The sequence below is a fragment of the Coenobita brevimanus genome, chromosome 60, assembly GCF_032717465.1.
Source record: "Coenobita brevimanus isolate Jiangsu-jjx chromosome 60, ASM3271746v2, whole genome shotgun sequence".
In the NCBI taxonomy this organism is placed as follows: domain Eukaryota; kingdom Metazoa; phylum Arthropoda; class Malacostraca; order Decapoda; family Coenobitidae; genus Coenobita; species Coenobita brevimanus.
The window spans coordinates 29,325,400-29,339,144 of NC_137013.1; the positions used below are offsets into that span (position 1 = coordinate 29,325,400).

Genomic DNA, 13,745 nt, shown 5'->3' on the forward strand with positions numbered 1-13,745 from the left:
GCCTGAGAAAGGTGGATCAAGCATAGACATATTCTGAAATTACAGTACTGTATAAGTTAAGCTACTATCATTTAAAATGTAACAGAACTATAGTATTTATTTCCTACAAAAAAAAACTGTAAATATCAAAAGACTACTGTAGCTTGCCAATAAAACTCTTGAACAAAAAAAAATATTTTTGCATGGATTAGTACATATATTTTCTGCACATAAGAGATAATAAAGAACAATGACCTTCAGGAGACGGCCCATTCTTCATTAATCTGGAACCCATAAAATCCAACACAGCCAAAAATTAGAAGTGTCGAGGATAAAAATGAACAAAAGTTTTACTATGACACTGGTTTCCTCTAAGTTATTTTGCATTGACCATAATTATAAAACTGAAGCAGATGACCTTCAGAAACCATCCCTTCATATACCCACACAACAATATATCACTTACAAGTACACAAAGAATGCTGTGAAAGTATTTTCATACATAACCAGCATCCTGATGCTCAGACTTGAAAACTCTTTGTATAATAAATGTTACATCATTGTGTTCCTTCAAATTCTAGTTCAAGATGAAACTAATCATTCACTATCCCTTATTCATGCATGCAAACATTCACACATGTCCACAAGCACACATGTAAATGTGCACATATGCACATTCACAATTACAAACACTTCCACACCCCGACTCCTACACCTTATTCACTATCACCACACACATTACAACCTCCTTTCCACCCAACCAACACAATCCAGCTTTTAAGGCCCCCAATCTCGCTAACCTGCCAACCCACCCACCCATACCCACAAAGTAGTATCTCACCAATAACGTCTAATTGGTACTAGAAAAACGTTGTTATTAGGAAAAACATTATTTGTGTGACATTAAAACATGTATAAAGGGTCTGTTGGTGCCAATCCCCCAGGACTTTTACCCATTTTTCCCATTTGAAGCCCTCCCAGGACTTTTACCCATTTTTCCCATTTGAAGCCCTCCTATCACTACTTTTTTTAGCTGAAATATTATGATTAGTAATTAAATCATCATAAGTAATATAAAACTCACCACAAAGTGCAATACTTTTTTCTGTCTCCTCTAAGTTTCTATTTATGTACTGCAATGTAGACTCAGGACAGTTCAATTTCCTCACAATGTCAATGTTCCATGCATCACTTTCAATCAGTTCAACAATTTTTTCTTTATCGTTGACTGAGTATGTATGCTTCTTGTGGCTCTGTCTTTTACCTTTAAGTTCTTTTTTGGCAGTCACTTTAAAAGATCCCAAGTATTCTGGCAGCTGATCATTCCCTCCATCCCCACCCTCAATCTCCACAGGTACAGCGGAGACCATTATCGACCACCGACCCTTGCAACCATTGGTTATAGAGGCAAAAATAACACATGTGGCACTGCACAATACAGCTGTACTCCACCGAGTGCAATAAACCTGTGATGTACATGTGACTGTGTGAGCACTTCAGCAAGTCTGAACAAGAAGGAGAAACTACAGTACATCATCAAGATGGCGGCCAACAAACACTCTCCAAGATGTGCCAGGAAGTTTCCTGCGAAATAACTGTTATTCGAGTGAATTCAAACGTTATTATAGAAACTGGGTATCTATTCTAACTTCTTGTTATTGCCGAAAACATTATTGTCGTTACTGGCGAGATCCTACTGTACATACAAATTACAACCAAACTAACAACCTACACAATTCTACTCCTACACGTCCCTCACAAGCAACCCTATACAAGCCTAAGGCCCCAGATCAACAGCCACACAGCCTTTGAGAAAACCCCAAGCCTCGAGGCATTAACCCTAGCCACACTGCAGACCTCATATGAGGCACCATGAAGGTCTGAATGTGTCATGTTGCAGGCCTCGTATGAGATACGAAATCCACTGGTTATGTAACAATGACTAAGGGGAAGTAACCTTCCTTAAAAAGAATTCGTACACCAGGAGTTCACCCTTTCAGTACAGTGACATTAATATCCACTTCAAGCCAAGGACATAATACTTATTTCATTCGTGCTACCTACTGACAATTTTGATTGCCTGAGGATAGAGTTTTAAAAACTGGAGGTGATATACATAACCTTCACTAACCTCCTCATTACAATGGAGCTCTTCCATGGGCTGAATACTGTACATAATGGTATTTTTTTTTTTTTTAATCAGAGATGTTAAATATAACCTTCACTAACCTCCTCATTACAATGGGACTCTTCCATGGGCTGAAAACATAACTATGACAGTAACATGAATAAAACATTAATAAATTAAACATTACATCCTAGGGTTGAAAGGTATACTCTTTTTATTACAACATTCTTTTTACAGTAGTATATCCTTGCTAGCTGTAAACAATATTACATACATCAATGACCTCTAATGTTACAAGGGTCAAAAATATCTCCTATTTTCCACATCAGTACAACAACCTGTCTATCTTTTCATCTATTCTCAGTATCACCAGATAATTTTACCTAATAATGAAAAGAACTCTATGCATTCAGAAATAACCACTTCTGTACACCAATTTTTTCATGTTTCCTCTAAACAATTTTATCTACCAAGGTAATCATCTCTAGCACAAAAAGAATGATAAACAATCTCTAAATTCCAACAATCACATCTGTACTCTAACAATTTATTATGTATTCTTGTTATCTCCTAACAATTTTACCCACCAAAGTAATGGCCTGATCAAGTTCAGAACAATAACTTTCTTCCTCAATTACTTCTTGTTACCTCCAGACAATTTCCCTTACCAATGCAACAACCTTATGTACTCAAGCGCTCTTCAATGACACACTTATACTTTCATGACAGCATACATATCCTTGATGACAAATGCTCATACTTTACAGTAAGTCCTCATTATTATGTTAGTGATGTCTTCTTACAATCAATATTTTTTACTGTAAATGGGGAAAACTAGCAAATCTGCTTTATACACTGCAGTGGCATTTTACCAGGCAGTTTTCTGGAAATTTTTTAGTGCTTAATGGCATAAATGAATGGAAAACAAGAGAGGGAGAGCATAATAAGGACTTCCTGTACTATCTCCGACACCATGGCTCATGCCCTAAAGGTGCGCACAACCCTGACAACATACTGGCGACATACAGGACACTCAGACATCTGTTTGCCACACGAGGTGCAAGCCACCATGTGACCACACTCCAGGAGCACACAGTCAATGGCACTGTCCATGCAGATCTTGCATACCAGCTCCTCAGGCAGGCTCTCCATCTCTGGTGGGGTAGGGGGGCTGAAGTCAGTTGCGTGTGAATTATAAGCATCTCTTAAGAAAATACAGTACAACAGAGACATTCCTGTACACAGTAATTTGGGCAGGAAGAGGCACCATTTCCTGCAAAATAAATGTACTAAGGAAATACAATACATTCTTGTTCACAGTAATGTGAACCAGAAGAGGCACCACGCCCAGCAAAATAAATGTACTAAAAATCATTTTATAGTGCATCCATCCATCCATCCATCATCCGATCCTATGTCGCCTGATGAGGAACATAGGAATCCGGGGCTAGGCGGGTTGGTCCTGACATTTAAGATGAGAGTGACCAGCCTCACTCAATCCTGAGTGGCATTACATGAACAATAAACTCCAACCACTCCCTGGATATAAACCTACACAGGCTCAATCTGATTGGTGCACCTTAACTAAATCACCAGGCACCATAATTTGGTTGTACGGTTACCACCCAGGATAGTAAATGGTTTCCAGATGTACAGGAAACCATTTGGGTTGTCACTCAGTGCAGAGTCACCCATAGGCAGAAGGATGAGGAAAGAATGAAGGAAACAAAGACAGAAGAGGTAGTGTAAAGTCACCCACTGGCAGAAGAAAGAGGAATGAAGGAAAGAAAAACAGAAGAGAAAGAATGAGAGAAAGGAAAGGGAAGACACCCAAAGCAGCACTACGTCAAGTGAGTGGATGGTGAGCACTCTCACCTACCACATTTTACAGTCCAACCTAAAAAATTTGAACGTTTAAAATTAACACACATCTAAAGTTTGAACATAAAAATTCATTAAATCACTGCCATTTTCATTTCCCAAAATTAACTCTCAAGCTACTGGTAAACGGCAATAGAAATGAGCATATAAGACTGCCAACCACACTTAACTGGTACTAACTGACCTTACTATCAAGTATCTGGTCACTCATAAACATTTCCTTTCTTCCTTGTGGTCAAAAAGCTCTTAATTTTTTTATTCAGTATAAACATTATTCACAATTCATGGTAATTATGGCTTCAAAATGGTGTCCTACGTATACTGAATTATGCATTGCCATGAAAAAAGTATATAACATAATAATCCAGCCTCAAATACAAAGTGTGTTCATATCTTATGAGACAATTGTGATAATGGAAGAATGACGGGGTAAAAAAAAAAAAAAAAAAAAAAAAGTAAATAATGATAATAACTAGAATGGCACTCAGTACAGTGCATACCTCTGCCACGGTCCAACATGCAGTTCCTTTTAATTCAATCAAGTCTAATTCAATATCAAACTCATAACCATATAAGTTGTAACACCATAATTTTAAACTACCCGTAACTCTTAATCATAAAAACTGTACAAATTCATAGATACCAACATCCTAAATATGCCTGATTTTTTTATTTATTTTTTATCATGATCCATGCAATAATCACTGGAAAATTACGAAAATGTCAAAAATTGCCATATCTTGCAGTGTTAAATAAAATGAAAGAAAGTTCCTGGATCTGCACCTTATCCGGATCCGCAACAAAATTTAATGGAGTCTATTCTGGGCCAAGGCCCATTCTTCTACAGAGTTTCGTGGAAATCCATCCAGTAGTTTTTGTGTAACCTTGCTCACAAACCAACCACCAAACAAACAAACAAATGGACAGGGGTTCTCCTAAGTTACCAGAAGAGGCTGGATGACTCCTTCACTGATGCCTGTCCAGGATGTAACACAGCACCCCATACTATTATAGCACATTATGGAAGACTGCATTGCACACAATCACCTATGCCAACAACACAACATAGATTCCTTGACAGCTCTGTGGGAAAGCCCGTCTTGGTTGTGGTCTTCTTCAGGGACTCAAGGCTGTTCGGCCAGACTGCCTAGGGAACAACTACTACTACTATTACTACCACTACTATGGACAGGGGTGAAAACATAACCTCCTTGACGGAGGTAATAATAATACTGTAATAATAATATTTAGAAGTTCAGTAAGTTACTCACTAAAACTACAGTTAATAACTGTCTTTGCACGAGTTCTTAAAGAAAATCACTGAGTTGGAAACAAGACTGTATACAACTTTATGAAGCAATGTGATAAGAGTCCGAAGTTCTGAGTGAAAATATAGTAAATACTTCTTAACTACACAACTCCACCTCTCAGGTATCATTTGCTGATGATATTTGCTAACAAGAAACAAGACCATTATGGTTAGCAAGCAGTAGTCTCCTAATCTGTGTCATTATTACAGTATTGTTCAATCAATATTCCAGTAAATTACAAGCTAACCACTGCACATATTAATCTCTAACATCTTTATTCCACTCATGTCACACTTCATAAGGGGGCAATTTACATCATTTACATTTAGTAAGAGGAGGAGAGTTGATCAGACAAAAAGCCTTTGACTCCACCCTATTGAGAAGAGCTGTACGTGGAGAGCCTCTCCACACATGAAAGTTGTACTCTAAACAGGGGCAAATAAAACCCGTGTATGAAGTCAACAACTGTGCAGGGGTAAATGAAGGCATGGAGTTGGCTTAGCACGCCTAATCTCATGGAAGCAGATTTTACAAGAGATGCAATATGATCTTTCCAAGATAAGTCCCCAGTGAATGAAACTCCAAGCATGTTCAAGGATGATGCAGGATTCAGCTGGATATTATTAAACATTAGTGGGTACTCCTGTGGAAGACATTGATAGGTTGATAGGTGTGAAAACTGAGACTTTGATGCATTAAAAACAACCAGATTACTCTTCCTCCAGTCAGAGATACGAGCCAAGTCAGACATTAGGTGTGCCATAGCCTCATCCCTTTGTTGAAGTAACTGCTGAGATGGATGTTGCGGAAACCGAATGGAAAGGTGAAGGGTGGAATCATCAGCATACGAGTGGATGGGGTTAGATGTACAGTACATCCCCCTAGTACGCGCCTACGTGGGCGGCAGAGGACGTCGCGTACTAGGAATTCACGTACTGTGAATACATAAACTTATGGGAAAAATCACATATGGGTGGCACCCCCCTTCATGGGCAACCCTTAAGATGCCTTTCAGACTTAAGTGTTGTACTATCCAGGGAAACTAACTAAGACATATTACCTAAGATAAAGTAAACCAACAGGGTTTCCCTGGATAGTACAACACTTAAGTCTGAAAGGCATCTTAAGGGTTGCCCATGAAGGGGGGTGCCACCCATATGTAATTTTTCCCATAAGTTTATGTATTCACAGTACGTGAATTCCTAGTACGCGACGTCCTCTGCCGCCCACGTAGGCGCGTACTAGGGGGATGTACTGTACATCTAACCCCATCCGCTCGTACGCTGATGATTCCACCCTTCACCTTTCCATTCGGTTTCTGCAACATCCATCTCAGCAGTTACTTCAACAAAGGGATGAGGCTATGGCACACCTAATGTCTGACTTGGCTCGTATCTCTGACTGGAGGAAGAGTAATCTGGTTGTTTTTAATGCATCAAAGTCTCAGTTTTCACACCTATCAACCTATCAATATCTTCCACAGGAGTACCCACTAATGTTTAATAATATCCAGCTGAATCCTGCATCATCCTTGAACATGCTTGGAGTTTCATTCACTGGGGACTTATCTTGGAAAGATCATACTGCATCTCTTGTAAAATCTGCTTCCATGAGATTAGGCGTGCTAAGCCAACTCCATGCCTTCATTTACCCCTGCACAAAAATCTGGCTGCTCACCTTTACCCAAGAGGACAACAGGTGTGATGGGGGTAAGAATAAGATTCGAAGCAGGATGAGGCACCTAGCGTGCATCTCCTGCATCACCCACCACACTGCCCGACACACCACCTTCCTCACCACTTTCGTCACCAGCAATTTCGACACTTTCACTAGCTAATGCACTCACTTCGTTCATAAACCTTTCAAAGTCTATTTCTGACACCTCAGACATCAAATCAGCCTCTTGATCCTCCTCAGGATATGGCTCTTCTGATGCTGAAGGGAGTGATTCCTCACTTTGTTCAAGCCAAAGGAAATGGGTGATGAATGTTTGCTTCCGTCTGTTTACTTCCTGGTTGTGCTTGTCGGTGTAGTAGCGGAAGGTTCTGTCCAGTGAAGACATCATCACCTTCACTCACAACTGAGAGCATTCAATGTCCTTGAATTCTTCCTTGAATTTATCATGGACACACAGTACCCTGCTGATCTCCATCATGGTCAAATCTTCACTCTCCATCACTGGTGTTGCTGCCTTTTCTGCTGCTATCTCCTGCTCAAGGTGGGCGGAGCGTAGGCAACCGTTATCGTTTCTTGGGGGGGCAATGTCGCGTACTCAGGGTAACCCCGGATTTGGGCCACTCTTCACTGCCTGTACTAATAAAAAATATTCACTAAAATCTAAAAAAAATAGGTCCTTGCGTACAAGGGGGATCGCGTACTCGGAACTCGTGTACTGTGATGTACTGTACAGCTTAGAAGATCACTGATGAATAAAAGGAAGAAAGTTGGTGATAGGACAGAGCCCTGAGGAACACCACTGTTGATAGATCTAGGAGAAGAATGATGGCCGTCTACAATAGCAGCTATAGAATGACCAGAAAGGAAGCTATAGATGAAGGCACAGATAGAAGGAGAGAAACCATAAGGGGGCAATTTGGAACTTAAAGATTTATACCAGACTTGACTGAAAGCCTTTGAGATGTCAAGTGCAATGGTAAAGCTTTTGCCAAAGACTCGAAAGGAGGATGACCAGGAGTCTCAAAGGTAGGTGACAAGATCGCCAGTGGAGCGTCCCTGATGGAACCCATACTGACAATCAGAAAGGAGGTCATGATAGGAAAGATGCTTTAAGATTTTTCTGTTGAGAATAGACCCAAAAATTTTTGAGACACAGGATGTTAAAGCAATCGGACAACAGTTAGAGGGTTGGGAATGGTCACCCTTCTTTGGGACTGGCTAAATGACAGCAAACTTCTAGCAAGAAGGAAAAGTACAAGCTGAAAGACAAAGGTGAAAGAGTTTACCTAGGCAGAGTGTAAACACAGAAGCACAGTTCTTGAGGACAACAGGAGGGACCCCATCAGGCTCATATGCCTTGTTAGTGTGGAGGCCTGTGATGGCAGAAAATACATCAGCTGAGGAAATTTTAATGTCAGCCATGAGGAAGTCAAAGGGGGGAAGTGATGGAGGAACAGCACCGGAATCATCTAAGGTGGAACTGGAGGAGAAAGTCTGAGTGAAGAGATATGCTTTATCAGTAGAAAAAATAGCTACAGAGCCATCAGAGTAGAAAAGAGGAGGGAAGGATGATGAGGTAAAGTTGTTAGAAAGGTTTTTGGTAAGGTGCCAGAAGGAGTGGGAAGAATTCGAGTTGGAGAGTTGAGAGCATTTAGTATGGATGAAATTATTTTTAGCAGAGTGAAAAACAAACTTAGAAAGATTCCGGGCAGAAACATAAAATGGATGTGATTCAGGGATGGGTTGGCTCTGGTACTTTTTATAGGCCCTCTCCTTGATGAGGACAGCATTAGAACAAGCGTGATTAAACCAAGGTTTTCTTGCATTAGTCAAAGGATATGAGAAAGGAATGTATGCTTCCATGACCAAGAGACTAACCTCCATAATGCACAAGGCACACTCAGATGGCTCACGGCCATGGGAGCAATAATCATTCCAGGGAAAATCAACGAAGTACTGCCTGAGGGCCTCCCAATCTGCAGCTCCAAAGTGCCACAACCGACGTTTCATTGGAGGGTCCACAGGCCATACCGGATCGATAGGACAGGTTAAGGTAATAAGGTTATGATCAGAGGAGCCCAACAGAAAGAAATGATCAACAGTGTAAGCAGAAGAATTAGTTGTAAGGAAGAGGTCAAGAATGTTGGAGCCCTCTCCCAGGCAGCCAGGGATACAGGTAGGGTGCTGCACAAGCTGCTCTAGGTCATTAAGGATAGAAAAGACGTAGGCTTGTTCACCAGTGGATCAGTAAAAGGAGATGAGAGTCAAAGGTGGTGGTGAACACTGAAATCTCCTAGAAAAGAGATTTCAGAGAAAGGAGAAATGGATTTATTTGTCTGTATCCTAACATAAAAGTTCCAACATCGGCAGCTGGTCGGCCGACAAGTTAAAGAAATTGGTAGAATGGCTTGCCAGCTTCTCTGTTCATGCGCAGGTAACGGACCGTAACCCATGAACTGAGCCAAAATGGCTGTCCTGATCCTTATCGAATGATCAAAGTCCCCCGGCTACCCAGATCACTTGGATGCTAATGGCTGCGTGTGAGTAATACAGACCCCAACCCACGAGCTGACTGAAAACACACGTCCGCTTCCTCACTGAGTGGTCAAAGTTCCCCGGCAGCCCTCGCTTCTCACCCCCCATCCCTCCTCCATCCCTCTCCATCCTCAGCACTGCCAGACAGATCAACCTCCCTGTCCCCCCATCCTCCCCAACCCCGGTGTCATCTGCCTTGTCTTCCACCATCCCCTACATCATCACCAGTGAGTTTTTTAGTTTTTGGCGCTTTAATTGAATACTATTGGTTGTATCGAAATTCCGAAAATACCACAAGAAAGTCTATGAAGTTCTGCATCAAAACATATCATTAGCTCTTGCACGGTGAGGGCCAAATTTTGCAATAGGATGCTGGGTAGTTATTTGAAGGTATATTTTACTCTTGAACAAGTTTATTCTCACTGCATTTTTGTACTTTTACTCATCAGTTTTGTGTTTTTATTAGCTTATCTCATAGTATAAACACTGGCAAAGATGATGGTGTAAAATTTTTACCAATATAATCAATTTCTGTGGGCAAATTTGGCCATGGATACATTTTTCTTTGTGCCCACAGAATCAGCCATATCTGGGTTCTCCTGTCTTCACTTTGGTGTCCCAGAAACTTACTGAAAACTTCCTGTTCCCAAGAGGATTAAAATTTTTGGCAACCATCATTATCACTGATTTTTTAATATGGATTTTTGTTGTTTATGCATTGTTTTCTTAGTGTCTGGCATCATAGTGGATATTCCCATGTGTGTTTTGATGTCTACATAGCTGAAAGACCAAAGAACACTGCCACAATTGGGAGGGGTACTGTACATTAAAGGTAGGGTATTTGTAGATTTTTTATGTTTATGCAATGTTTTCTTAGTGTCTAGTATTACACTGGATATTCCCATGTGTGTTTTTATGTCTAAATACTGCTGAAAGACAGGAGAACACTGCCCAAATTAGGGGGGGTGCTGTTAATATAGGTTTGGTATAGGTAGGATATGGGTACAATATGAGAATATTTCTCAATATCCGGAATCTGCCCGTATCCGGACATGCCTTTGGCTCTATTATGTTGGGTAATCTAAGGATTACTGTATTAAAAAAAGATCCAAACTTTTCCATCACCGTATATGCAGTTCATTGCATACTGGTTCATTGTATAACAAGGGTCTGCTATACATCATAAACAAACAGTAAATGAAGCATGCTGTGGGGTAGATATTTAAGCTTGATTGCATCACGCCAAACACATCATTGGGTTGTAAACAAATCTCAGTTGATTGTCTGCCAGTGAATGCATGGCAGATATGTGCAGTAATCCCTCAATCATCTGAACGATCCATTACCTGGACGCTGTAACCTGGCTGTATTAAACTATTATACCGTAGGTATATTTTTCCATTTTATCCGAACAAAATGCTTGCGTCCGGGTGGAACTTATGGCTGTGCAAACATTTTCACCCGCCTGGGCAGGAATAGCCCGGTGGCACCAAGCTGTCTGGCTCGGTTGTTCACCCAGCATCCGCTAGCTACCCTCTCAGTTGCTCCCAGTTCCTGCCCGGCAACCATGTAGTGAACAGTTCCTCTCGAACAGTGGTTATGGCGGTGCAAATGGTGGCTTTTGTGGTTGTTCCCTACCTGCTTCAGGCCTTTCTATTTTTTGCATGCCTCATCCTAGGGTGTGTAATGATGATCCCTCCACCAGGGATAAGGATGAGGGTAATGCTGACTGGAGAAGAAGTGAGACAGCCTGGGTAAGATTGATGCAGAATAGTTGACTTCCCGCATCTTAAAGGAGTATCATTTTTCATGCCACGTTAATTGCTTGTCTGTGGCTTGTGGGTCTGCTTGACCAGATAGTGTTAAACAACATGAACAAGTGTTGTATGAAGTACTCTAGTGGCCTTGTGCAATGGCTTTCAGACTTACATTATGTACAAAGGGGAGAAAAAGGCCATTATCCAGATGGATCCACTTTCCGGACATGCCTTTGGCTCTATTACATCGGATAATCGAGGGATTACTGTTCATTCATGTACACTCAACCCACTGCTATCGCGCCTAATTGGTCACAGGAAACGCGCGTGATAGCTGAATATGCGATAGCTGAACTGAACAATCAATGGGAAAATTTCTAATTGGTTTTTCGGTGGTCCACTTTCCTAACTTTTAACCACTTTCTGCCTACGATTTCCTGCCAATCTCTCCTCTAACATGAAATAAAGCATTATTATATTAATAATAACAGTATAATGAATAAATAAACAACATAAAAGGCAGCTGAAGAGTCACACTATCGTGACCATGAAATAGGGTACAAAAACCCACACTGGCAGATGAAAAAAGATATATTCCAAACAATTTCGGCGACAGCTGTCGCCCTCTTCAGTGGATCGACAGACCAAGAGTGGTACATACAAATGCTGAGAAGCTGCTTATATGCAGGGTGAGGACATGTTTTCCCAACCACACCTAATGTGACCTCACCTGACTATCCCTCTACTCTGTCCACGACCTGAGTGAGGGATTACAAGGGGCGGCAAGGACCTTGCCACTAATCCTCTCATCACTGGATCTAATTTATACATTCCTTCACTATGGTTAAAATTATTATATCTCTCTATACATACAGCTTGCACAATCCTACGTTTCTTATAGTTACTACATTTGTACAATATTTGGCTAGAATTCCAGTCGATTCTATGGTCGTTTTCCGAAGAGTGAACGTACACTGCGTTATTTATGTTGCCTATCTTACAAGCATACTTGTGTTCCTTAATGCGAGTGTCCAAATCCCTTCCTGTTTCACCAACATAAACCAAATCACAGTCTCTACATGGAATTTTGTATACCCCTGCAGTTTTGTTACTAATTGGTTTATTTATTCTTTACCTTGCTGAGGAGGCAAAAACCCGTATTCTACACTACACCACGGCAATACAATGCAAAACTACAGTTACTAAACCACAATTATAGTTCATAAAGTTCACAGAGGGTGTGGGCAAAAAATCATGATTTTACGTAGTGACGTTCGGAGGCCCCAGACCCAAACTAATTTTTCCCACACGAAGTAAAATTTAAATTTTGATTATTTGAATTTCAACGCGATTTTTTGGTATGCATGTCCATCGAAATTCGAGATTTCACTGTAAACATACAGATAGATAGATAGATAGACAGACAGATAGATAGACAGCTAGATAGAGTGATAGGTAGACAGACATGATACACACAAAAATCAGTAATAAATTAGTTGCCTCAATGTGGATCAATAATTAATAGTTTGTAATTTTAATATTTTTAGTTAACCAATTTAAAATAGTTCATGATGTATTTTTCTGCAGTTATGCCTGAATAAGTCTTGTGGTTCATACAATTTTCTGTAGTGCACATTATGAGAAAACACAATGCTATGTCTAGTTTGTGTTTACAATAAAAATGATATTTGCTGGTGGAAAGCAGCAATATTTCCTGTTATTTTGCCAGTGCACACACATCATACTGAGGTGGGTTTCAACATTATATTGAGCGTGTATTTCCACAATGATGATATTTGTGTGCTGAGGACACCAGTCTTCAAAATAACTTGAGAAATAATGAATTAGGTTAACAAATAAGACAAGGTACAGTATCTCAAGAAGCTAGGCTGCTAGGCTACCTAGCATTAAATTAACATTCATCAGTCTACTTTCTACTGAGCCTACTGACCATATTTATGAGTAGCAATAGAATACAGAAAAGGTGAGATGCAGGGTGCCTTGTTAGTGAAGAATGGAAGGGGTGGTGGTGGTGGTCATGACTGTGATGGTTCCAGTCACTGTAGTCACTACAGTAGTAGAGTAGACGGTTACTTCTAGCATAAAGGTACATTCAGATTTCCCCCCCCCCCCCAGAGAACTGATTTCTGTAGTTTAAAGAAGGAGGGAAGGACAGGAAGAAGTCCATACAAGGGGGGTGGAAAGGTCGTAAGAGGATGGAAAAAAATGCAAGATATACAACAGAAGTGGAGGACCAACTGGGTAAATATGATTTGGAGCAGATGGTGGAGGTGGGGGTTTGTGTGCAAAATATTCACAGAAGAAATCTGTGCAGCATGTGAGGTGGTGTGTGCAGTGAAGAGGAGACAAAAAAGGGTGCAAGGAACAGCATGGTGGAATGAAGAGATGAGACAACCTGTGGCACAAAGGTAAATAGTGAGTGGATGGGAAGCTGGGGCATGGAGGAAGTTGTGAGAC

General features: G+C 40.7%; 1 protein-coding gene and 1 long non-coding RNA gene across 4 annotated transcripts in view; one reads left to right on the forward strand and one right to left on the reverse strand.

Moving 5' to 3' along the window:
* The first annotated feature begins 822 nt into the window (after positions 1-822).
* LOC145403198 (uncharacterized) lies at positions 823-2,576 on the forward strand. The gene is made up of 2 exons (XR_013897944.1): positions 823-2,070; positions 2,185-2,576. It is a non-coding gene; the product is annotated as an uncharacterized LOC145403198 (long non-coding RNA).
* Positions 2,066-13,745, reverse strand: part of LOC145403197 (E3 ubiquitin-protein ligase RNF34) — a 214,781-nt gene continuing 203,101 nt past the window's right edge. For all 3 annotated transcript variants that reach the window (XM_080275011.1, XM_080275012.1, XM_080275010.1), the window contains one exon: positions 2,066-3,261. In XM_080275011.1, coding sequence (XP_080131137.1) covers positions 3,086-3,261 — 176 coding nt within the window. In that variant the 3' untranslated portion in view covers positions 2,066-3,085. The remainder of the gene's footprint in view (positions 3,262-13,745) is intronic.